This window comes from Dasypus novemcinctus, chromosome 16 (assembly GCF_030445035.2).
Source record: "Dasypus novemcinctus isolate mDasNov1 chromosome 16, mDasNov1.1.hap2, whole genome shotgun sequence".
Lineage (NCBI taxonomy): Eukaryota > Metazoa > Chordata > Mammalia > Cingulata > Dasypodidae > Dasypus > Dasypus novemcinctus.
This window is the reverse complement of record NC_080688.1, coordinates 85898338-85924487: the sequence shown is the minus strand read 5'-3', so window position 1 is coordinate 85924487 and position 26150 is coordinate 85898338. Positions and strand designations below refer to the sequence as shown.

General features: G+C 35.8%; 1 protein-coding gene and 1 pseudogene across 1 annotated transcript in view; both read right to left on the bottom strand.

Moving 5' to 3' along the window:
* CCDC102B (coiled-coil domain containing 102B) overlaps positions 1-26150 on the bottom strand; it is a 349731-nt gene that overhangs the window by 28461 nt on the left and 295120 nt on the right. The window contains exon 9 of the mRNA XM_071208584.1: positions 22582-22685. Coding sequence (XP_071064685.1) covers positions 22582-22685 — 104 coding nt within the window. The remainder of the gene's footprint in view (positions 1-22581; positions 22686-26150) is intronic.
* On the bottom strand, positions 17324-18784 carry LOC101422136 (importin subunit alpha-1 pseudogene; annotated as a pseudogene).

Here is a 26150-nt window from a genome sequence, read left to right as displayed (position 1 = left end):
TGTGATTCTGTTAAATGTGAAAGTACTAAATAATCCAATTAAAGACAAACTTTTCATAGTAGATAGTAGATGGAGAGGCAATTATACACTGTTCACAAGAAACATGCTTTAAATAAAAAGAAAACTAGTAGACTGAAAGTAAAATATAACTATAAAACACTAAGCAAAAAAAGGTGGTAGGCTATGTTGGCGGTGGTCAACATAGAAGTGGGAAAACAAGAATCATGAGATAAAGCAGGTCATTTAATAATGACAAAAGGAGAAATTCAATGAGAAGGTAATTCCAATATTGCATTCTCCTAAATAAAAAGTCTCAAGATATAGAAATCAATTTTTGAAAGAAATTGAGAAGAGAGAGACAGGCCCACAACCATAGTTGAAGATTTAAACATAGCTTTCTCAGTAACTGATTAAACAAGCAGACCAAAAACATCAATAATATGTAGAAGATTTGAACAACCTTAATGAAGACACACATCAGCAACTATAGAAGGTACAGGTTTTTCAAGATTAAAGTAAACAATTATAAAAATTGACCATAAACTAGGCTATAAGCAAGTTACAACAAATGTCAAAGGATTCTAATTATACGGCACAAGCTCTCTGAACAGAGTGAAATTAAATTTAAACTTAATAACAGAATGATTAGGAGGAAATAGACAAATAGTTGGAAAATAAGCAACACATTTAATAAACCACAGATCAAAAAAGAATTTACAACGAATATTAGAAATTTGAGATGAATTATAATAAAAACAAAACCTGTAAAAACTTCTTGGGCGCAGCTAAACTAGTTTTAGAGAAGACTTACATATTCATTTATTTATATGGTGTCAGAAAGGGAAAAGTTTTAATATCAATGATCTAATCTTCTAAATAAAGAGGCTACACAAAGAACAACAAATTACCCCCCCAAAAATGAGTTAAAGTGGTAATAAAGAGTTTGATCAATGAAATAGAAATGACACTAGACTTTGGACTTAGGAACAACACTGGGAGCCAGAATACAATATAATTATGCTTCAGTATTATGAGCAAAAATTCACATACTAAGATTATAAACTTAGCTAAACTGTCAGTTAAGGGTGAGGATAGACTAGATCTATTTTGAGACATTTAAGTTTTCAGCGATTTTTCCTACAACACTCTCTTTAGGCTAAGCAAATAGAGAAAATTTGCACCAAAATGAGAGTCAATTGTGAAACAGGAAGCAATGTGAAAGAGAAAAAGTTCTTTAAAAGAGTGAAGCAAGGAGAATTCAAAAATTATACGGAATATTCTGTCTAGTATATCAACCTCGCAGCAGGAATAGGAGGAAACCAATCTGAATTGGAGCAAATCGGGGGGAGATTTTCAAGAAATAAAATCAATAGGATGCCTCAAGTAACTGAAGGGGAACTGTGTGGAGACGTGAACAGCTGCTGGAGAAGTTAAACTGAAATGTGATAAGAACATAGAAAACTAAGCAAATGGAAAAAGAAAGATCAGAAAGTTGAAAGTACGATTCAAATCTGAATTCTATTGATAGTCATATTAATATAAACATTATCTATTAAACTAACCGAATTTGCAATAAAATTATATTGAAAGCATGGTAGGGGATTTCAGCAAGGAAAATATACACTTATATATTTTGTGAATAAGAAACAAAGAATTAAAAATCATCTTCCATAGTGGAAAATCAACAGATGGCAATTAGAATTATGGAGGAAGAGCCCAAAAGGAATAGTTATTGTAATATGCTGAAAATGAATGCTTCTGAGGTAGCAAAAATAGGGGGAAATGGAAGCTAGGAATTGCTGTTTATGTCAAAAAACTCTGCAGGATTAGTGTTTTCAAGAAATATGTTGATGTAAATTTTGATTTAAAAAAGTTTAAGTGATATATACGCTTTGTATAGGTAATTTGATTTTCAGAAACTACTATTTTATAAATTTCTCTAATTATTCTAATAACTGTCAGCTTTTGATAGAAATATCCCAATAAAATTAATCCACAAAAGATTGTCTATTTACTAGCAAATCAGAAGTTTTAAGGTATTTTGAAAACTGATACTTCATGGTAGAACTCACAAAGTTTGTTCATACTGTTTTAATTAGGCATAAAATTTGGAGGTCTACCATAAAATGAAGAAATGGAAAATATATTTAAATTTGAGTGACTCATAATTCAAATGATAATTCTATGTTTCAATAAGTACTTGTAGGGAAAGTACCGAAAAATGTTATCAGCATGCATAGGCTCTACAGAATATTTTTCTTTTCTCAGAAAACAGACATTTCAGAAAGTCACTGGTAACAATAAAACTATTAGAATAATGTGATGATGGAGAATATTTTAAAAAATAAACATAATAAATCACATAATTTATTCATATGCTCAAATTTTAAGGAGACAACACTAGAAACAAAGCTTAGGAGAACAAAAACAGTTATCTTTAAAACTGCAAGTCATGATTAATTTGATTGTGTGTCTCCATCTCTCTTTTCCCCAAGGTCCATAACTGAGGTAACTAAGGACAGCTGAGACACAGAGTAATTTAACAGTGAAAATATGCCATGACTTTATGTCTTGGAGATATTCTCTTTTTTTAACAAATCAATTTTATTGACACATATTAATAAAGCATAAATTCACCCAACGTGTACAATCAATGGTATTCAATATAATCACATAGTTGTGCATTCATCACTTCAATCACTTGTAGAGCATTATTCCAGTAAAAAAACAAAACTAAACGAAAAAACAAAAATGAAACAAACAAAACTCATCACCTCTCAAACTCTACATGCTTTCCCTGGCATACATAGCTGCCATTCTGTTTTTTTCCTCTAGTTTATTTATATTTGTATTTTGTAAAAACAATCTTATATATGCAATATCACCCATACTTATATTTTACATGAGGTTTCACTATGTTATACAGTCCATGTTACATTTTTTAGCTTTCTTTCTAATACCATACATGTCCTTAGAATTTCCCTTTCAACCACCATAACAATCATATAATAGCTCTGCTAATCACAAGCACCATGATGTGCTCTCACAATTTCCTTTCGTTTCCAAAGATTTACAAAAAAACTTTTCCATTTTCTAACCTCATTCTATTTTCTGGTGACCTATATTCTAATTATTAACTCCATGAGTTAACATAAGACATTTAGTTCATAATAGCAAAATTATACAGGATTTGTCTCTGGTCTCTGGCCTGCTTTACCAAACCTAATGTCCTCCACGTTCACTGTACTGTTGTATGCTTTATGACTTCATTTCTTCTTACTGCTGCATAATATTCTATTGTGCGTATAAAGCACAATTCGTTAATCCATTCATCATTCGATGGACGCCTGCGTTTTTCCAATGTTTGGCACTCATGAACATCTGTGTACAGATGTCTGTTCGTGTCAGTGCTCTCAGTTCTTTTGGGTATATGCTTAGTAATGGTATTGCCAGGTCCCATAGCAAGTCTATATTCAATTTCCTTAGGAACTGCCAAACAGTCCTCCACAGTGGCTGTACCATTCTACATTCCCACCACCATGAATAAGAGTTCCTATCTCTCCACATCCTCTCCAACACTTGAGGTTTTCTGACTTTTTAATAGCAGCCAGTCTTATAGGTATGAAATGATTATCTCATTATAGTTTTGATTTGCATTTCCCTAATCTTAGTGATGCTGAACATTTTTTCATGTGTTTCTTCGCCATTTGTAATTCTGCTTTGGACAATTGCTATTTCAAGTTTTTTGCCCATTTTTTAATCAGGTGGTTTGTCTTTTTATTGTTGAGTTTGATGATCTCTTTATATATCACGGACATAAAACTCTTATCAGATATGTGATTGCCAAATATTTTTTACAATTGAGTCAACTGCCTTTTCACCTTGACAAAGTCCTTTGAGGTTCAAAAAGGTTTAATTTTTCTTTTGTTGCTCATCCTTTGGGCATGAAACTATCTACTACCACAAGATCTTGAAAATGTTTTCCTACATATTTTTCTAGGAGTTTTATGGTTGTCACCTTTATATTTTGGTCCTGGATCCAGTTTGTGTTAATTTTTGTTTAAGGTGTGAGGTAAGGGTCTTCATTCTTCGATTTTGATATAGATATCCAGCTCTCCCAGCACCATTTGTTGAATAGACTATTCTGGCCCAGCTGGGAGGGCTTAACAGCCTTGTTAAAAATCACTTGATTGTAGATGTGAGGGTCTGAGTTCTCAATTACATTCCAATCTGTCTGTCTTTATGCCAGTGCCATGTTGTTGTTTTTTTACCACTGTGGCTAATTAATATGCTTTAAAGTCAGGAAGTAAGAATCTTCCAACTTCGTTCTTTTTAAAGACATTTTTGGTTATTCTGGTCCCCTTATCCTTCCAAATAAATTCGATTACTGGCTTTTCCATTTCTGCAAAAAAAAAGGCATTTGGGATTTTTATTGGGATTGCATTGAATCTGTAAGTCAATTTGGGTGGAATTGTAATCTTAATGATATTTAGTTTTCCAGTCCATGAATATGAACTATCCTTCCACTTATTTATGTCTTCTTTGGTTTCTTTCAGCAAAGTTTTGTAGTTTTCTGAATATAGGTCCTTTATATCTTAGCTTAAGTTTATTCATATATATTTGATTTTTGAGGTTGCTCGTTATAAATGGAATTTTTTTTTCCTGATTTTCTCCTCAGAATGCACATCATTAGTACATAAAAATGCTGTTGATTTTTGCTTATTTTTGATCTGGCCACTTGCTGAAATTGTCTATTAATTATACTAGTTTTCTTGTGGATTTTTCAGGATACTCTAAATATAGGATCATATTGTCAGTGAATAGTGAAAGTTTTACTTCTTATATGTAGGTGCCTTTTATTTCTTTATCTAGCCTAACTGCTCTAACTAGAATGTCTAGCATATTGAATAACCATGGTGACAGAGAGCATCCTTGTCTTGTTCCTGATCTCAGTGGGAAAGCGTTCAGTCCTTTACTGTTGAGTACAACGCTAGCTGTAGTTTTTCATATATTTTTCTTTTGTTGTTCATGCACTTAACCATATTGAGATAGCTTCCTTCTATTCCTATCCTTTGGAGTGTTTTTTTTTTTTAATCAAGAAATGGTGCTGTATTTGTGATATGCTTTTTCTTCAATTGAGAGGGTCATGTGATTTTTCTTCTTCAGTATATCCCTGTGGTTTTTTACACTAATTGATTTTCTTGTATTCAATTGCCTTGTATACCTGGGATAAAACCCACTTGATTGTGATGTTTAATACTTTTAATGTGCTTTTGGATTCTGTTTGCAAGTATTTTGTGGAAGATTTTTGCATCTATATTCATTGGAGATATTGTTCTGTAATTTTCTTTTTTCATACTATCTTTATGTAATTTTGATGTTGGGTGATGATGGCTTCATAGAATGAATTTGGTAGCATTCTTTCCTGTTCAACTTTTGAAAGAGCTGGAGCAAGACTGGCATTAGATCATCTTTAAATGATTGGTAAAAGTCACATGTGAAGTCATTTGATCCTGGGCTTTTCATCTTTAGGAGGTTTTTGACGACTGTTTCAATCTCTTCACTTGCGATTGGTTTGTTGAGGTATTTTCTTTCTTCTAGGGTCAGTGTTGATGGTCCATGTGTTTCTAGGAATTTGTCCACCTCTTCTGTGTTGTCTAGTTTTTTGGCATACAGTTAATCATAGTAACCTCTTATAATCTATTATTTCTGTGGCATCAGTGGTAATGTCCCCTCTCATTTCTGATTTTATTTGTGTCTTCTTTTTTTTTCTCAGTCTAGCTAAGGGTTTGTCAATTTTGTTCATCTTCTCAAAGAACCAACTTTTGGTTTTGTTGATTCTCTCTATTGTTTTTTTTTGGTTTGTTTGTTGTTTTTATTGTTGTTTTTATTTAATTTATTTCTGCTCTGATCTTTACAATTTCTTTCCTTCAGCTTGGTTTGGGATTAGATTGCTGTTCTTTTTGTAGTTCCTCCAGGTTTGCAATTAGATCTTTAATTTTAGCTCTTTCTTCTTTTTTAATGTAAGCATTGAGGGCTACAAATTTCCCTCTCAGAACTGCCTTTGTGGTGTCTCATATGTTTTGATATGTTGTGTCCTCACTTTCACTCATCTCAAGATATTTGCTGAATTCTCCTGCAATTTCATCTTTGACCCTGATTATTTAAGAGTTTGTTGTTTAATCTCCATATATTTATGAATTTTCTTTTTCTGTCCATTATTGATTTCCAGTTTCATTCCATTATGATCAGAGAAAGTGTTTAATAATTTCAATCTTTTTCAATTTATTGAGGCTTGTCTTTTTTCCCAGCACATGATGTATCTTGGAGAAGGATTCATGAGCACTTGAAAAGAATGGATATCCTGCTGCTTTCGGGTGGAATCCTCTGTAGATGTCTGTTTGGTGTAGTTCATTTATCATCTTATTCAAGCTCTGTTTCTTTACTTATCCTCTGTCCAGATGTTCTATCGAATATTGAGAATGTTGTATTGAAGTCTCCAACTATAAATGTACAGACATCTATTTCTCCCTTTAGCTTTGACACTGTGTGCCTCATGTATTTTGGGGCACTTAGGGTAAATGCATAAATATTTTGTATAGTTATTTCTTTTAAGTGAATTGCCACTTTTATTAATATATAATGACCTTCTTCTTCCCTTATTATAATTTTGCATTTAAAATCTATTTTGTCCGATATTAGTATAATTACTCCAGGTCTTTTTTTGGTTACTATTCACATGGGTTATCTTTTTCTAACCTATCACTTTTAACCTGGTTGTGTCCTTATGTCTGAGGTGAGTCTTTTGTATACAGCATATAGATAGCTCATATTTTAAAAAATCTCTTCTATCAGTCTATGTCTTTGGGGACTTCAAGACATTAACATCCACTGTTATTAGTGTAAAGGCATTATTTACTTTATCCATTTTGTCCTTTGGCCTTCTGTTGTCATATTTTACTATTGTCTGTCTTTCTATCCATTAATTTACCCTTCATGTTAATCTTCATTTCTACACTCTTCTCCAAGTCTCTCCCCATGTTATTTCCTTTCAGGCTTTAGCACCCCCTTTAGTGTCTTGTAATTCCAGTCTTATGGTAACATATTCTCAGTTTTTATTAGTCTTTGAAGACTTTGAACTTGCCCTCACTTTTGAATGACAATTTTGCCATTTACAGAATTCTTGGCTGGCAGTTTTTCTCTTTCAGTATACTTCATACCACTTTCTTCTCACTTCCATAGTTTCTGATGAGAGGTTAACACTTAATCTTCTCAAGTCTCCATTGTATGTGATGCTTTGCTTGTCTCTTGCTGCTTTCAGAATTCTCTCTTTACCTCTGGTATTTGTCATTCTGAATTGGAGTCTAAGGTTATGTCTGTTTGGATTGCATTTTCCTTCTTGGATATTGATATTTATGTCTTTCTTAAGGGTTGGGAAGTTTTCAGTCCTTATTGCCTCAAATATTCTTTCTGCCCCTTTTCCATTCAGTTCTCCTTCTGGGACACAAATAATGGGTATGTTTGTGTATTTTGTGCTGTCATTCAATTCCCCGAAACCCTGTTCCATTTGTTCTATTTTCTTCTCTTTCTGTTGTCCTGTCGTTTCCAGTTCAGAATTTCTAGCTTCAAAATTACTCATTCTGTCTTTGAGCAATTCAATTCTGCTCTTATGTGGTCCTAATGTATTTTTAAAAAAATGTATGCCCCCTCTTGCCGCTTGCTTGCTGTCTGCTCTCTATGTCCATTTACTGTGTGTTCTTCTGTGTCTGTATTTATTTATCCCCCTCCCTTGAGGCTTGCTTGCTGTCTGCTCTCTGTGTCCATTTGCTGCGTATTCTTCTGTGTTTGCTTGTCTCCCTTTTTTGTTGCATCACCTTGCTGAGCCAGCTCTCTGTGGTGCCTGAGTGAGCCTGCCTTCACAAAGAGTCTCCAGGATGCAAACCAAGGGCCTCCCATATGGTAGACAGGAGCCCAATCAATTGAGCCTCAGCTGCTTCCCAGTCCTAATGTATTTTTAATCTCATCCATCATGTCTTTCATTCCCATAAAGTCTTATTTTTCTTTGCAGGCTTTGAAATTGTTCTTTATGTTCAAATAGTGTCTTCTTATATACTTTATCTCTTTAGTCATATTTTCTTTCAATTGATTTAGGGAGCTGTGTAATTATCATTGATTCACTGCCTTAAATCCTATAAATCTTCAGGATATTTGGCTTGTTCCTTTGGCTGGACCATCCCTTCCTTCTTTCTAGTATGGTTTATAATTTTTTGCTGATGTCTAGGCATCTGAATATGTTGGTGAATTTACTCTAATGGCCAATTTTACTCTCTTGCCTATTTTTCCCCCCACAGCTCTTTGATATTTGGTTCAACTTATTCTAAGTTAGTAAAATTGCTTGGCTTAAATTATCAAAATTGGGCCAGGGATGTATTAATAGGGCACAGATTTTCTCCCAAGAGTTAGAGTACAGAGAGAACCAAAAGCAGTTTTTGTCCATGCAATTTCCAGACCAGCCAGCAGATGGCAGGCAATGGTGCACCTTTCCACAGAGCTGTTTCAATCTGTTTTCCTGTGTTTTGGTCTGGCCAGAGACTAGATTCAAAGCAGGTTTTGCTGGCAGAATTCACTGAAGAAAAGACTCCTGACTCCCACTCCCCTTTTCCTTGCAACAGTTAACAGAAATGAAGATGTCTATTCCCTTCTCAATTAGCTGCAGTTTGTCAAGGGTTTTTCCACAGCTTAATATCTTGGAGATAGGGAAGGAGAGACCTTCCTGGCTGCCATGTGGGTTTGGTAACTCACATTTGTTATTTTGGGTTCTTTGTCTCTCTGTCTCTCACCTTCCTGGGAGTTGTGTAGTACTCCCCTGGTCTGCTGACCCCCAAAGCATGTCCCTCAGACAGCTTTTGGCTCTTTCTCTATTGTTTTTGTGAGAGAGTTGAGTCCTGCCTGCCTAGTCTGGTGCCATCTTCCCACAATCCCCTTGGTGATATTCTTGTTTGATATGGGTGGAAAATATTGTCAACAGGAAATATTTATGGGAAAACCTGATAGCAGTACGCTGTCCAAAGATATATTCCTTTATGTTCTGTAATTACTGACCCAAAGACTCCATTTCATAGAGATATAATATAAAAAAGAAGAAATCATGAATAATGTGTTTCATAAGCTCAACAATAAACTTGGGAATAATTATTTTATAATTATTATGAAGATTTTGAAAGATAATAGATCTATGGGTATTGTTTAACTGGCTCAGTGCATAATCAACAATGAGAAGTTACTACTTCCTCCTTTATGAAAAATATTTTCCAGAGACTTGTCAACAAGGTGTTTGTTGAGCCTCATCTTGGTATAGTCTATCCTTCATTTTCTAATGGTTTTGTGATTTAAGCGGAACTTATTATAATGTTAATCATTATGTATGTGCTAGAGATTATGCCAGTTCTTCTAGATATATCATTTCCAAACTGCATGACAACCCACAAAATCCTTATTATAGTTTTTAAAAAGAAATAGTTTGTACAAGATCATCAAACTATCATCACAAGAAAATGAAATTCAAATGAGGTCCGTTTCACTGCAACCTGTCATATATTAGTGAAGTTGAAATAAAGCTATTTCAATGGGCCAAAATTATTTTGATAAGTATATATGTATATAATATATGCGCTGTGTGTTTATATTTTCCTGTGTAAAGCTGCTACAAGGGTGTTTTCATGTGTTTTTTGTTTCAAATGTCTAGAATTAAAATAGTTCAGAAAAAAACTTAGCTCATTTAACTGATTTAGTATTGATATTGACTTAATTTTTGCTTTTTATCTAGTTTTTATTAAAATCTGTTTAAATAGATAACTGTAAATGGAATACACAGATATGTTATAAAAATAAATCTTGCTTTTCCTCAAATGTTTCTGTTTATAGAAGGAAAAAAATTAAATTTCCTTGCCTCATACTTTATTTTTGTGTTTTCCAATAAAGTAGCCACTATTGATAGATGACTATTTATTACTTGTAATGTGGCTTGTACAAATTGAGATTTGCTGCTTGACATGTAAAACGTATACCCCAAAAATAAGAATTTAAAAATACCTAATTTTCAATTTTATTACATGCTAATAATGATAGTATTTTGAATATGCTGGGCTAAAAAATATATATTATTAAAAGCAATTTCACCAGCTGCTTTTACATTTTTATGTGGTTACTTTTTTAACATGGCTACTAGACAATTTAAAATTCTGTGATGCATGTATGTAGTATACACTATATTTATATTACACAGTGTTATTTGAAATTTTCTTTTTCAATGCTGGAAATGAATAGAAGAGAGAATGCTTATCTTTCTCCTTTTCAGAAAACTCTTAATATCCTGCAGTAAAGTAAATCCGCTGATCGAATTTACTGTAGAAGCCATAGGGAAAGTCATAAAAAGAATAGAATATTCCGCACATTTGAACAATTATTCTGTGTTTGGTTTTAATTCTGCTGTTTCATGATCAAGTATTCTGTATTGGCAACACACAGTGTTAAACTCCAAGTAACATATAATAGACTGATAGCAACCACAGCACAATTCGAGACCATAAACCACTTACATATATTTTGATTAGAAGTTCATTGCCTTTGGATAACATTTATACATTTAAGACTATAAAATATTCAAAATATTAAACTTGGAGATTTCTAAAATGATTTAGAAATTGTGATATAAAGGACACCACAGTCAAAGTCAAATAGAAAATCTTTAGCGCGTAGAGTCTAAAGTCAATTATTTATACCATATAGCTTGATGTGGTGCGTATTCCCTTCCTTCCTTGCCAAAAGTTATTGTCAGCACAGGAGGAGAGAATTACTTTGGCAGAAAAGGGTAAAGAGCAAAGGTGGAACGTGGAAACCATTCATGCGGGGATATAAAAGCTGCCAACTGAAATGTACTACACTCTTCTGAAAGAAAGGGCAAAGAAAAATTGAAAGTGGTACAGAAAGCAGATCAAGCAAATGGAGAAGTCCATGAGACTAGGCCAGGGAGAAGGAAAGCAAATCTCCAGTTGATGTTGGCCAGGGCAGGACCAACCCTTTGCTGGCAGGAACCTGTGCCCCAGCCAGACCAAACATACTGCTGCATAATATTTTCCAGGGCTGCTGAAACTTTTTGATGTTTTGAAGGGTTTAATAGGTATTTTAATAGGAAGATGTAAGAGACCATTTCAAATAAGACTAGCATGGTGCTACTAAATTGCCATAGATCCCACCGCTTTAAAATTAACAGCCAGAACAAATTTTATACTTATTCCCAACCCCTATGACTCACTGTCTAAATTGCCAAGATAGCTGTATTTTGTTATAAGTTAAGCTAGTCATGTTTTCTCTATTCCATTCTGTTCTCATATTATGAAAGTACACTTAAAAAAAAATAAATGTATAATAATGTTGGTAATTTGACCTGAATAAATATCTCTTCATATAAGGAAAATTAAATAGAAAAACAGTTAACTGAAAATTTTAAATGGCAAGATCATTTTGTCAAAGAAAAAATTAGCAGAAAAGGAAAACAGATGTTATTGCAAAGAGTCAGAACAAAGCAGACATTTGTAGATAACTTAAATTTGGAAATTATGTGGATGTATTTAATTCTGTTGAGTAGTACCTATTAAATGTGATGGGAAATGCCCTTTATGGCAGAAGATGAGACACTATAAGAAGTTAATGAATAAAATGAAAAGACATGTCTAATATAAGAGAAGGATGCAAGGAAACCTGTGAAACAGACTTCAAAATTGTTTTGCTTGCAGAGTATAGCAGAAATGAAAATATAACAAACTTGAAAATATTTCCCAGAATTCAGAGGAAAAAGAAAAACCAAAGTGATTAAAATTCTTTAAAAGGACATAATTCATATATTTAAAACAAAAAAGGGAGGTCAGATAAATATAGATGTCTGAAGGATTAATTGATGATCAAGAGATGGAAAGAAATGAAGAAAAATAAAATTATATGCGAAATAATGCATTTATAACTTCCTCAGCTGAAATTTAAAGACTTAGCATATATATTAAACATGCTCTTACAATGACATTAACCTATTAATCAATGATTTACATTTAGATTTATTATATTCACATTCAAAGGTAAAGGAAGAAAAAAAACATTTTAACACTTTGGCAGAAATAAAAAGGGATTTTTTTTAAGGCTCAAATAAATCTGGGTCTAGTCCTCACTGAAAAAACTAATTTGCATTGGGTATGAGAACTTGGTTAGAAATTTAAATGTGTATGAAACTACAGACATGCTATTTAGTGGGGGGTAGGATATAATAATTGCTTATAAGGAACTGCACCACATATATAAGCACCGACAAGCAGACCTCCATATACCTAAGAAATAACTTAAATTTGAAGATTCAACAATGAGGAAATTGTAGTATGCATTAGCTATTTATGAAAATCAAGACTGATCAATCATTTAAATCTAAAATATAATTATATTAAGATAATTCCTCATATAGGAGGATATTAAAAAAAGTAAGTTCCTTCTTGATGTTAATGACAGAGCGAAAGAGACTTGAAAAACATAAACGACTCATAAGAAATAAAAGCAAGATCTCTAACGCCCAAATCAAGAGCAGAGGAAAATCATAAAAGCAATTCCTATAAGAAAAGAGAATGTATAGACAGCATCCAGAAAACAAAAGCAATAAGGACAGGAAAAAGCACCTTAATTTTTACTTATGATAGTACAAGGTAATGTATTTTTAAAAATTTGATAAAAGATTAAATCTCTCAGATTGAGGTAAAATAAAACCATTCACATTTTGCCTTAAAGAGGCATAGGAGTGAATCGGCAGAAATGGAAGAGGCCTGTGGGAGAGCACACCCTGGGCTGCTCCCTGTCCCCACCTCCCACTGCTCCCCTCCCTCTGTAACAGGAGACCTCGTGGGCACAAGAGAACAGCGTTTGGAGGGATGTTTAAATTTCTACCAGATCTTGTGGGGAAGTCACTGTGGCATCATTCTATAGACCTGAGCAGATTTAGCTGGGAAAAGAAGAGACCTGTCTTCCCTGGTCACAGCTCAGCACCTAGAAACCCCTCAGGGGAATCTTTGTAGGGCCTCTTGGCTGCTTGTCTACCTATAAGGACTGCTGAAGCCTGAGGATCTGGTGAAATTCCAGGAGAACAGCATTGGTCATTTGCCCATTTCCAAGTCCCCCATGGTTGGGAGACAGACACCTTGAGTGTTCAGGAGCCTGGGCTTTCTTCCTGAAAGCCAGTGTAATTTCTCTGCTGCTTCCACATAGCATGCTCGCAGAGCAGACACTGCCATCCCATCGACACCTGGCTTGCTACTCTTGGGACTCTTGAGCAGACACTAAACCACATCTAGGCTGGTCACCCAGAACAAGACTTAGTCAGTAAAAGGACGATTTATGGAGATGAGATTACAATTTCAAATTTAATTGATGGGACCTCTGTTCAAGATAAGATGGAAGAGATCACCAGAGGTCAATGCCAAAATGGCCAGGTTAAAATACCTTATATTCAAAGGAATCGGAAAAGTGTGAAAGCATCAAGGACTAGTTGGACAAAATCTTTAGAGAGAAGAGAATCTTTCCAATGCAAGCTAATGATCACCCACCAAGAATTTTTTAATTGTTGCCCTGGGGAATATGCCAATTCTGATCATGGCTTGGCTCAGGCAGAGAACCACTACTGAGCATGGGTGGAGGGAACAAGCAATGCTTTTAGGGATCACAAATTTGGAATGATAAATTCAAGACTTAAGGTCCAGTTTTTCTAAAATGGCATTTGATGAATTCTGGGGCTGATTTGGAGGCTAAGAGTTAAGCAAAAACTTCTGAATAGAAGAAAACTTTTTCCATGGTCTCAAAATACTTTTTTTAATTTAATTTTTTATTTTTTAAAAGATATTTTGATTACATAAATGTTACATTAAAAATATAGGGGATTCCCATATGTCCTGCTCCCCACACTGCCCACTGTTACCCCCATTTAAAAACGTCCTTCATTAGTGTGCTACATTCATTGCAATTGATGAACACATTTTGGAGCATTGCCACTAAGCATGGATTTTAGTTTACAGTGTTTACACTCTCTCTCACACAATTTTGTAGGTTATGGCAAGATATATAATGGCCTGTATCTGTCATTGCAATGTCATTCAGGAAAAGGTAAAGAGTTAATATGGCTAAGAGACTTCAAAGTGAGTCAGGAGGTCATTCCAGAGGTTACACTTATGCACATCTCAGAGGAATCTCATTGACTGCCAAATTAGACATAACCCCAAATAGCAGGGCTCCTGAGGGTGCTGGAGACACCCAGGCACTAAGGTCAGGGCAGATAGCTCATGAGTTTGGTGCCTTGCCAGTGGACCCTACTTTGGGATTTGTGTTCCCCAGTGTGACAGAGTTGGACTCAGTTGTGATTTCCTTACACATGGCTCTTTAGTTCCTTCTATTTGAACCTATAGATGGTACTGGAATTGGTAGGTGTATATCCAGGGGACTTGAATCTTTGCACTGTCCATTTGCCAGTTGGGCCTGAGTCCTGATGGAGTTGTAACACATTCTCTCCAGTTCATTTGACTTACCTAAGACAACTAACAAGGAGGTGGACAACCACCACACCAAGGAACTGAGACAGTCTAAAACTGCAAGCAAGAGAGTCCCAACCATTGGCCGAATGGGACTGAAGCCCCCTCTCAATTAGAGGTGGGGTGGGCATCACCATCCCAGAATCTTCAGGATTGGGGAATGAACTATGGACGTATTGGTATTTTACTATAGACTTACTGTGATTCTAATGATGAAAGAACTTATATCACTGCTGTGGAGGCAGAGGCCACAGGAGGTTCTGAGGTTAGGAAGAGGGAAAATAGTTGTAACAGGGGCATTTTCAGGACATGAGAATTGTCTGAATGACATTGTAATGACAGATACAGGTCAAAATACTTTTTAAAAAGGCTACAAAGAGAGGAAGGCCTAGAGAATACGGTCCTAGAGAAATTACTTTTCTTTTGGAATTTATTGATGATAATATAATTAGTCTTGAGGCAAAAAAGGATAAAACATGGGTACAAAGATCACTATAAAAGTAAATAAAAATAGGCAAAAGATTAAATGAAAAAGAAGGTGAAAAGCAGAACATTTAATTGTACTACTAGGCTATACAGTAGATAATCCTAATATTCTCATAAAAATATAATTTTATTTAACCAAAAAATTTGATATAACATGTATTGGTATGACAAGAGAGGAGAATGTTGGAGGTCATGGTGGTGTAAGAGCTAAAATCTTCATCTACTCTAATGAGTTCTCAAGAGATAATATAAAGTGAATAAAGCAATGAATAGCAGGAAAAGTATATGCTATAGAAACTTGAGAATAAATAAATACAAAAGTGTTTGCTTCTGGGAAGCAGGCCTTCAATTAAAATGAAATATATTTTAAATTTTATGGGGTCAAATATGTCATAATTTATAGCATAGTTATAGACTGCTTAAAAAAATCTTCTACATTGCAAGATAACAAAAAAATCTCATATTTTCTCATAATATTTCCACAACCTACTATGGAGTTTTAAAAAGATTATCTCTTTAATATTCTTATAGTTTAATTTTGTACAGATTGGTACTGAGGTAACCTTTATATCAGGCTGAAATCTATATCTAATGTCACAGATTTACTTATTTTTAATGAGTCACTAATTTAAACAAGTTTAGGTAGAGAGCTCATGGACTCATGAACTCTTAAAAATCTTAATACAATTCCATTAAGTTGTAATAAGGAAAATATGTAAATTTATTTGTATAATAGTTAAGATATTTTATGGATGTTAACTATCACAAATATCACAGTCCTCCTCAAATAGAATTTAACCGAATAACAGATACTACACACTTTCTTTCCTGCTTTTTGTATTTTTCCTAAAGTTTGAATTTTAAAAACATAAAGGGAATTTCATGCAAGAGGAGTTAGGAATCCTTCTCAAATTAAAGGCTTAGTTTACAGTGCACTACTATAAAAATCCTCACATTGATCTATTGTCAATAGAATAACATAATCCTCTCTAAATCAATGTTCTTTAGCCTTTCTCTCTAGGCCTCTTCCAATTTTTGAGACTGGGGCGCTTGACGGGTTTGCAGCATCGCCAAACCATCATGCCACAGTTATCGATCCCCGAGCACACAGCAAGGTGAAATGACAGCAATCTAATCCCCAGCAAAGTCTGGCAACAGGAAACGCACACTGTCTATTAAGGAAGGCATTCATGCTTTTCAGTTCTGAAATTCCTGTCATTAAATATTACTTTACAGTGTTTTTAATGCTCTATGAATCTCTGGGGTAAGAAACACCAAGTCCAGAGCATTTGTCAAGATGTTTGTTTTTTTTCCTCCCTGTTTCCAAATACTTTTTCTAACTGTTGTAGCTTTTGGTGACACAATTTAGAGAGCACCAGTTTATAACATGAGTCACTGCATTAGGAACCCTGAAATTATTTTTAGTCCTATCCTTGGGGCAAATAAGTATTGTTATTCTTACATTTTTATAAATTATCTCATCTTTTGCTACCGATTATTAGGCTTAATGTGAGGGGTTGTGATAGGTTTACGGGTGTATTTTGTAGCCTTCAAAAACCATTTCCCTCCTTTTCTAAATAAATAGTCAGAATCTAAAAACCATCACAGGATGCAGCCTTAAATTACTCAGTTTTATGCAACAGTTCTTTCTAAAGCAGTAACTTCCTAAAGTCCACATTTAAGATGAGATAATCTAGCCCAAAATGTTATTTTACATCTAGGGAAGTTAATTAAAGGCTTATGTATAAGAACTGCCTTCTCTTTCAGCCGTAATATTCTCTGAACTAATGTCAAATAATTCACAGAGAATAAATAATAGGACTGAAAGCAAGCTAAAGAGAACTGATCTAACAGTTTGCCTTTACACCTGAATGTATAATATAACCAAGAGAATAGTAACTCATGCATTAAAAAATACCATTTATAGATCTATATACTGTTGTCTTGCTCTTTATTCCAAGTCTAATGTTAAAATGAAATATTTCTTTTTTTGATGAAGAAAAGGGTGGAGTTTATTCTTTATTTCATGACGCATTGCAAGATATGAAAGTCCACATAGCAATAAGAGAGACACGGGGGAGAGGCTTCATACAGTATGTACAGTTTGAAACTGTTCAAGTATAGTTTCACTGTAAAAAGAGCCACATAACAAATCACATTTAAAAAGAGTTCCTAGCAGAGAACCAGCAGGACAACCTTATACCAAGCATAGTACACAAACAGCTTTATACCTCAGCTGTACAACCTAAAAGCTGAAGTCCAAGACTGCCATCCTGAACATGGAAGGTACAGCATTCAGAGGTAGTTTCTGGAGCAACATTATGATCATCTTCTTCTACAGAGAAATATTTCTCAATCAAGCTTAATGAAGCCTTGAAAATAGACTCATTTTCATGGTTTTGTAGAGCTTCAATTTTGTCCAAGCCTCCATATTCTTCAATCAATATGCTACGTTTCTCAGTTTCGCCTAGGTTCTGAGCAGCCTGAGCGATAGTTGACACAGCATCCAGAATAAGCAGAATAACTTGGGTATCTTTCGCAGTCTAAAGGTTCATCAATGGTTCTATTAGGCCACAGTGGGTGAGTTGTAGTCTGTTCAACTGTTCCACTACTTGTTTAGTCGGTCACAGCCCAACCAGCTTCTTGTTATGTCTTAAAGTCTGCCTTAGAAAGAATGCTACCAAGGAGGACAATCTACAACTCATGACTTGCTGTATCTGATCCTGACAGCCATCTGTGGTATCTGGCATTGGCCAGGTAGCTTACTTCTGAATATTAGGTTTGGAGTTAGTTATCAGGCTGGAAAAGAGAGCAAGTGCTCCTGCATCTCTTATAATCTGAGTCTGTTTGTCTGTCCTAGTGACAGTATTCCCCATGGCTCTTGGTGCAGGACTCACTGTTGGCACATCAGTAGCCCACAGGAGCATCACAAGCTGGGCATATTTCCAGTTTTCACAACCATTTCAATCCATACATTTGGACCTTGACGGGTAAGATGGGAAATGGCCCAGCAGGTATCTGCTAATACTTCTGGATCATCATGATGCAGGAGACGAACTAAAGCAGGAAGAATGTGCTCAACAGCATCGAACAGGCACACAGGGTTCTTGTTTCGACAAAGGTGTGAAAGTGCGCAGGTAAGATTATGTAAGTAACCATATGGTAATGATGACATATCAGGAGCTGCAGGTAGAGCCAGTGGAGGACTGACAGTACCATGCCTGATAACCAAGTCTTGGAAAAATGAGCCATCATCTGCAATGTTTCCTAGAGCCGAGACAGCTTGCTCACTGATGTGAGCATGGGGAGATGCCAACAAAGAAATGAGTGCTGGGATAGCACCTCCGTCTACCACAGCCTTCGTCTGTTCTGACGTCCCAAAGCAAGGCTAGTGAGTGCCCAAGCAGATTCTAATTGAATGGGAGTACAATCAGTTCTGCCCAAGAGGGACACAAATTTTGGAATCAAAACAGCCTGGATTATGTTGCCTATGGTGGGGCAGGGGGAGGGGGCTCTTTCTCCCTAGAAAGAAGTTTCTTAGCAGGTTGCGTAGCTTGCAGCTGGCTTTCGAAATTGTTTCTATTTATGCCTTTGCCATTGTCATCAACAGACTAATTTACAGTGCCCTGGTTGTTACGGTTTTCCTGCAGTGGAGAAGTAGCGTCATCATGAACATTGCTGATTTTTTTTTTTTAAAGATTTATTTATTTTTATTTATTTCTCTCCCCTTCCCACTCCACCCCGGTTGTCTGCTCTCTGTGTCTATTTGCTGCATCTTCTTTGTCCGCTTCTGTTGTTGTCAGCAGCACGGGAATCTGTGTTTCTTTTGGTTGCGTCATCTTGTTGTGTCAGCTCTCCGTGTGTGCGGCGCCATTCCTGCGCAGGCTGCACTTTCTTTTGTGCTGGGTGGCTCTCCTTACAGGGCGCACTCCTTGTATGTGGGGCTCCCCTACGCGGGGACACCCCTGCATGGCAGGGCACTCCTTGCGCGCATCAGTACTGCGCATGGGCCAGCTCCACACGGGTCAAGGAGGCTCAGGGTTTGAACCGCGGACCTCCCATATGGTAGACGGACGCCCTAACCACTGGGCCAAGTCTGCCACCAACATTGCTGATACTTGTTCTTTGTAGCATCTGCCCATCCTTCTTTAGCGTTCCACAGAGCCACACTAAATTCTATAAGCCCCTCCCTCCCTTCTGTATCGGCTTTCCCTTCTTCTTGAATGCTATGCTGGTGAGTTAGCACTCTCATTGGTGGACACGGTTGTGCGACAAAGGGAGAGAGCTGCAGAGCAGGGTCAGGCTACCACAAGAGGCAGTGTGGATTCCCAGGCTGAGGGTCAAGTGTCCTCTTATATTCCTTTTTTTGGGAAAGATTTATTTATTTATTTATTTATTTATTTATCTGCCCCCTCCTTGCCACTTGCTTGCTGTCTGCACTCTGTGTCCATTCACTGCGGGTTCTTCTGTGTTTGCTTGTCTCCCTATCTGTTGCATCATCTTACTGTGCCAGCTCTCTGCGGGCGTGGATCAGCCTACCTTCACAAGGAGGCCCCAGGAAGCGAACCCTGGGCCTCCCACATGGTAGATAGGAGCCCAATCGCTTGAGCCACATCTATTTCCCCTATATTCCTTTTTAACATTAAGTTCTTCTACTTCTATTCAGTCATCTCTTGCAACAAAGAATTGCCAAGCATCTTTCTCTGAACAAAACTTTGTTTAATGATTTAATGGTCAAATTGCAGCCACTGTTAAAAGTAACAGAAGCTTAAGTCCAGCTAATATCTCTTCATGGGAAATATACTCAAGACTTTTCTTCATTGTTGCCAATTTCTTGAGATCCTTTTATTATTTTCATTTATAGAAATAGAATTGAAAATGTTGGGGAATTTTAAATATTAAAAAATATAACTGAATTAAATGAAAAAATTATTAGTGAGGCAGTGGCCAAAGACAAATTTTATTGACCTGTTTTCATCTTTATTTAATCTGTCTTTAATTTAGACCTCTTAAAGTAACCAAAAAACATTTTGGCCTTCTTCACAATGGAACAATAAGCATAAACTAAAATAAGGTTGCAAGCTCATAATTAAAGAGATATTGTCACTGCCATTTTACAGGTGAGAAACACAGGTTTCAAAAGATTAAGTGATTTGTTTATGTATCTTCAGCATATCTGACAGTTTCCAAAACACTCTCTTCTATAATTCTGGTAAGACAACCAAGTGGAAGGTCTTTTCAATCCAACAAACATGCATACGATGCTAACACAAATCATGTTATCATTGGAAGCTGATATTTCCTACCTAGAAAATGGAGATGAATATTCATTTCTCAGAAAGCAGGTAGGATACTGCCTGTCATGTAGGGAAAACCATCAATAAATGAGATAAACTGGTGATATTATACTTGTGCATCAGAAGTCCTTTTCTATACTATCAGACTTTATTATGTGAGTTATTCTTTAACATTTTTTCCCTTATTAATTGTACTCTGTTCCTTTAAGACCACTTTCCATTCTAATTCTCTTCTAACACAAAATAATATAGAATTATAGGATTGAGAATTCTCTATTTCTTTATCCAGGCCATCAATGTGGCTATTGAGTAGCTTACTTAGGACAAATCCTGTTTCATCATGACTTCTGTTATAGATGGGTGCCTGGCCCCAATAATTATGGTCAGCTTGTACGTAGGAGTATTTTCTCCCAATAGAATATATCTGAATAGGGGGTATGTGCCTCTCTGCTGTCTAGATCTTTCAAGGACCAAGGAAGAAAATTATTACATTCAAAATGGAAATTATTTTCATATTTAAACTTGCAAAGTCATCATAGGAAAAAATTATACTAGTCTAGTAGAGTTTGTTTTTGAAAAGTCTCTTTTAAACTACAATGTAAACTATAATCCATGCTGTGTAGCAGTGCTCCAAAATGTATTCATCAAATGCAATGAATGTGTCCCACTGATGAAAGAATTTGGTGATGTGGGAGGAGTGGAAGGGTGGGGAGTGGGGATATATGGGATCCTTTTATATTTTTTAATGTAATACTTTTTATGATCTATGTATCTTTAAAAACTTTTAAAATCTATAAAAAATTAAAAAAAATAAAAATTATGAACTGGAAGAAAAACAAGAAAAGGCTCTTTATGGATTTTTAGTTCTTTAATGAATTTAGTGAACATGGAGGTTATGAATATATCTTTAAAATTTACTCTTTCCTAAGCAGCAGAATTATCTTCATTGACAGTAGGCATTTCCAAGTTTTCCTTCATTGGTTATGTATACAAAACAATATAAAATTTAGCACTCATCTGAAGATGAAGGAACTGGATATTTTGAAGTTATTACCATCTTCATAATAGTATAAAAAGGGAAGAAAAAATATTACATGGCCTTTAGACACAAATAATGTCAGCAAAGCAAAAATGTATTAAAATTAGAATGAACAATTTTCATGTCCTCCATTCTATTTGGTGTGATGTATCTAAAGTTCAGTCACAGTAAGGAAAATTGCATGTCTACCAAGGCAAGAATACTTCAAGATTATCTAATTTCCCACACAATCAAAGACTACATTTTTACCCCGGGGAGAATTAAGGGCCAGGCCAGGCCAGGGCATGCAAAGCTTTCGCATTTTGGAGGAAAATGTGCACCATGTATGAATCTGTTCTACACTCATCTTCAAAGTGGATGGAAAGCTCTCCTTGGGTGATGGAGAAAACACAATGTTGAAAACACTTAATACAGTCAACTGTCTGCCAGTTTCTTTCTTCCATATATATTGATTAACCTCTGTTAGAGCTGGGTAATAAGGCATTACTGAAATAGAAGAACAAAAGCAAACTAAGTCCTATGTACAGTGTTTTACATTTTACATAATTTTTGTGGTACCTTACAATAAAATATTAAACTTTCCCTATTGCAATATCTTTGTATTTAGGTTGACCAATATAAACAATGCTTAAATTACTATAGTAATTTTTAAATATGTATATTTGAAATCTGGTTGAAATATAACAATAATTTAATACAAATAGATATATTTAAACAATACTGGGTTCCTTCTTTAATGTGGTTATGAGTATGATTCTACTTAAATAGAACTTAGAATGTATCAATTATATAAATACAATGGCTCCCTTATCACCTGTCCAATAAGCTGTATGGTTTCCAATTTATTTTTTCTTATAGATATTACAAATCTTTCATCTTTTATGAGAAATGTGTTCTGAGAGTTCCCTTTGCTTTTCAAACGTTTTACAGTTAAAAAAGAGATAACTTCACCATAACATGTACCTTGTTATCAAAAAAATAATAAAAATTCAGAAGCACATCAGTTCAAGTATTAATTGAGTTTCTTTTACTAGTATTTCTACTTAATGAAAATAATGTCACTATGTTTTAGAAAACATGACAGAAAAAAGGATATCCGCATTTTCTTATTTAATCTTGAATTCATTATATTATATAGAACAATTACCGGCTTTGTAAGTGCCTGAATTTAGTTTCCATGTTCTCATTTGCCTCCTTCTGTTCATCCAGAGATCTCTGGAGCTTACGAATCTGATTCAGGGAATCATCAAGCTGAAAGCAAAGTAGACAATGCTTGTATTAAAGTGACTGAAATGAGGAAAGCCTTTTAAAAGAAACTGTATTTTCCACAACACATTCTCTTCAGTGATTCATGCATCATTTTCTTCTGTATAATTAATTGCATGCATAAGTGGAAACACTCATTTTTAAAAAATGAATGCACATACTGAACATTAAAATAAACATCTATATGAAAAGTAGAATAATTGACAAAATCTTTTCTACCTAAGTACTATTCCTAAATTCCTATTCTTGATGCTCCTTTCTGAATAAGTCACTATACTGGAATTTCTATTTATCCCCAAAACTTTGAAAATATATAGTTTTTATATACACAATGTATACATATGATAAGTATATTAATATATTATAAATATTATATATATTCAATGAATGTGTATATGTAAACATTCTTAAGGTGCATTGTTTTTTTTTTCTTTTTTAAAGATTTATTTTATTTATTTAATTCCCCCCCCACCGTTGTCTGTTCTCTGTGTCTATTTGCTGCGTCTTGTTTCTTTGTCCGCTTCTGTTGTCGTCAGCGGCAGGGAAGTGTGTGCGGTGCCACTCCTGGGCAGGCTGCACTTCCTTTCACGCTGGGCGGCTCTCCTTATGGGGCGCACTCCTTGTGCATGGGGCTCCCCTACATGGGGGACACCCCTGCGTGGCAGGGCACTCCTTGCGCGCATCAGCACTGCGCATGGGCCAGCTCCACACGGGTCAAGGAGGCTCGGGGTTTGAACTGCAGACCTCCCATGTGGTAGACGGACGCCCTAACCACTGGGCCAAAGTCCGTTTCCCTTGTTTTCTTTTAGTTTATAAAATGGGTACTGTGCTCTGTGTAATCTTCTGGAATTTGCTTTTTTAATTCAGTTGCTAAGACTCATCTATGTTGTTGTCTCTGTAGTACATTCGTTTTTATCTATTTTCTAATATAGAACTGCGCAAGTGTAACAAGATATAAATATCCACTGTCTTGTTCATTAGTATTTTAATTTTTCCAGTCTTTTCAGATCTGAATATTCTTGTGTATGTCTACTGGTTTTATGTGCAACATTTTCTTTTGAGATATATCTAGGAGGAGAATTACCAGATTATACTTAAAAAAAATTTTTTTTTAAGCATTATATATATTTTTTCTTCCTCTTCCCCACCTGCTGTTTTTGCTGTCTGTGTCCATTTACTATGTGATCTTCTGTATCTATTTCTCTTTTTGTCTTCTCTTTTCTTTCTCCTCTAGGATTCACCAGGATTTGATCCTGGGGAACTGTGATGTGGAGAGAGGTGCCCTATCAATTGCGCCACCTCAGTTCCTGGTCTCTGTTGTGCTTCACCTTCACTTTCCCCTTTGTCTCTCTTTTGTTGCATCATCATCTTGCTGTGTGACTTACTTGTGTGGGCACTGGCTCACTGCATGGGCACTCGGCTTGCTGCGTGGGCACTCAGCTTGCCTTGTGGGCACTGGCTCACCACATGGACATTCACGTGGGCCCTTGGCTTGCCACATAACATCGGCCCTCATGTGTGTGGGCACTAGGCTCACTGTGCAAGCAACCATGTGGTTGCTCGGCTCACCATGTAGGCACTTGGCTCACAGTGCAGGCACCCACATGGGCAATTGGCTCACCGTGTGGGCACTCAGCTCACTGCGCGGGCCCTTGGCTCATCACGCAGGCACTGGCTCCCTGCACAGGCACACTTGCCTTTCTTCTTTTTCACCAGGAGGCCCCAGGGATTGAACCGGGTCTTCCCATATGGCAGGCGGAGGCCTTATCACTTGACCATATCTGCTTCCCAGATTATACTTTTAATTGAAGTGAAATTCCCATAACTTAAAATTAACAGTTTTAAGGTGAACAATTCAGTGGCATTTAGTTTATTCACAATGTTGTGAAAGTACCACCTCTATCTAGTCCCAAAACATTTTCAGCACCCTAAAAGAAATCCCTGTGCCCATGAAGCAGCTACTGCCCATTTGTCACCATCCACCAAGGCCCTGACAACCACAAAGCTGGTGTCCTCGCTGGATAGTCTCTATAATGGAATCATATGATGTGTGATGTTTTGTGTCTACCTCCTTTCACTTAGCATCATGTATTTGATATTCATTGAAGTTACAGCATGTTTCAGCACTTCATTCTTTTATGTATCAGAATAATACCCCTTTGTATGGCTATAGGATAATTTGTTTATCCATTCAGCCATTGATGGACACTTGGGCTGTTTCTACCTTCGGGCTACTGAGAATCATGCCGCTATGAACGTGAGTGTTCATGTACCTGTTTCAGTACTTGTTTTCAATTCCCTTGGGTATAGACCTGTGTGTGTTCTTGTTATAATCTTGACAATAATCCTTTGTAAATTGTAAGTATTGCAGGTATCTTCACCAAGTATATACCATTTTTATAACTTATATTTTCATTTGAGAAATTTAATGAATAATAGCAATTTATTAATATGATAAAATTCTCTAATCTTTTCTCTTCTAGAAGGGACTTATTCAATATATTTTTATTTTATTATTATTTTTTAAAGATTTTTTGTTTATTTCTCTTCCCTTCCTCCCCCCTCTCCCCGCGTCCCCCCTCCCCCTAGTTTGCTCTCTGTGTCCATTCGCTGTGTGTTCTTCTGTGACCGCTTCTATACTTAACAGTGGCACCAGGAATCTGTGTCTCTTTTTGTTGCATCATCTTGCTATGTCAGCTCTCTTTGTGTGTGGCGCCATTCTTGGGCAGGCTGCACTTTCTTTGGTGCTGGGCAGCTCTCCTTATGGGGCACACTCCTTGCGCGTGGGGCTCCCCTATGCAGGGGACACCCCTGCATGGCAGGGCACTCCTTGCGTGCATCAGCCCTGCACATGGGCCAGTTCCACACAGGTCAGGAGGCCCGGGGTTTGAACTGCGGACCTTCCATTTGGTAGGTGGATGCCCTATCCATTGGGCCAAGTCCGCTTCCCTCAATATATTTTTAAATACTTCCTATTCCAAGGTTATAAAAATATTAATCTATCATCTCAATTAAATTTTTTAAAGGTTTGCTTTTGTCTTTTAAGTTCTTGGTCTGACTGGAATAAATTTATATACATAATGTGAGGAAGGGATCAAATTTTATTTTTTCTACATGGAAATACATTTTAATAGGTATGTTCATTAAATACAGTCTTATCTATTGATCTGACATATCAAATTTTTCATAGAAAATGTTTAAACATTCTACAAATAGAATTTATCTTATAAGATCTGATCGTAGGTACAATTTGCTTTTTTTTTTTGCCATTTTTATGGTCCTGCACACTTTCTGAATTACTAGAGCCTTCATCATAAATCCTTATATGTATAAAGCAAGCTCCCCTCCCAATTAATTTCACTCTGAAGTGTCCTATTCTTGATGCTCTAAAATCTTTTGAAACAATGTAAGTTCCTTGAAGAACTCTATTTGTATTTAATGGGACTTTCA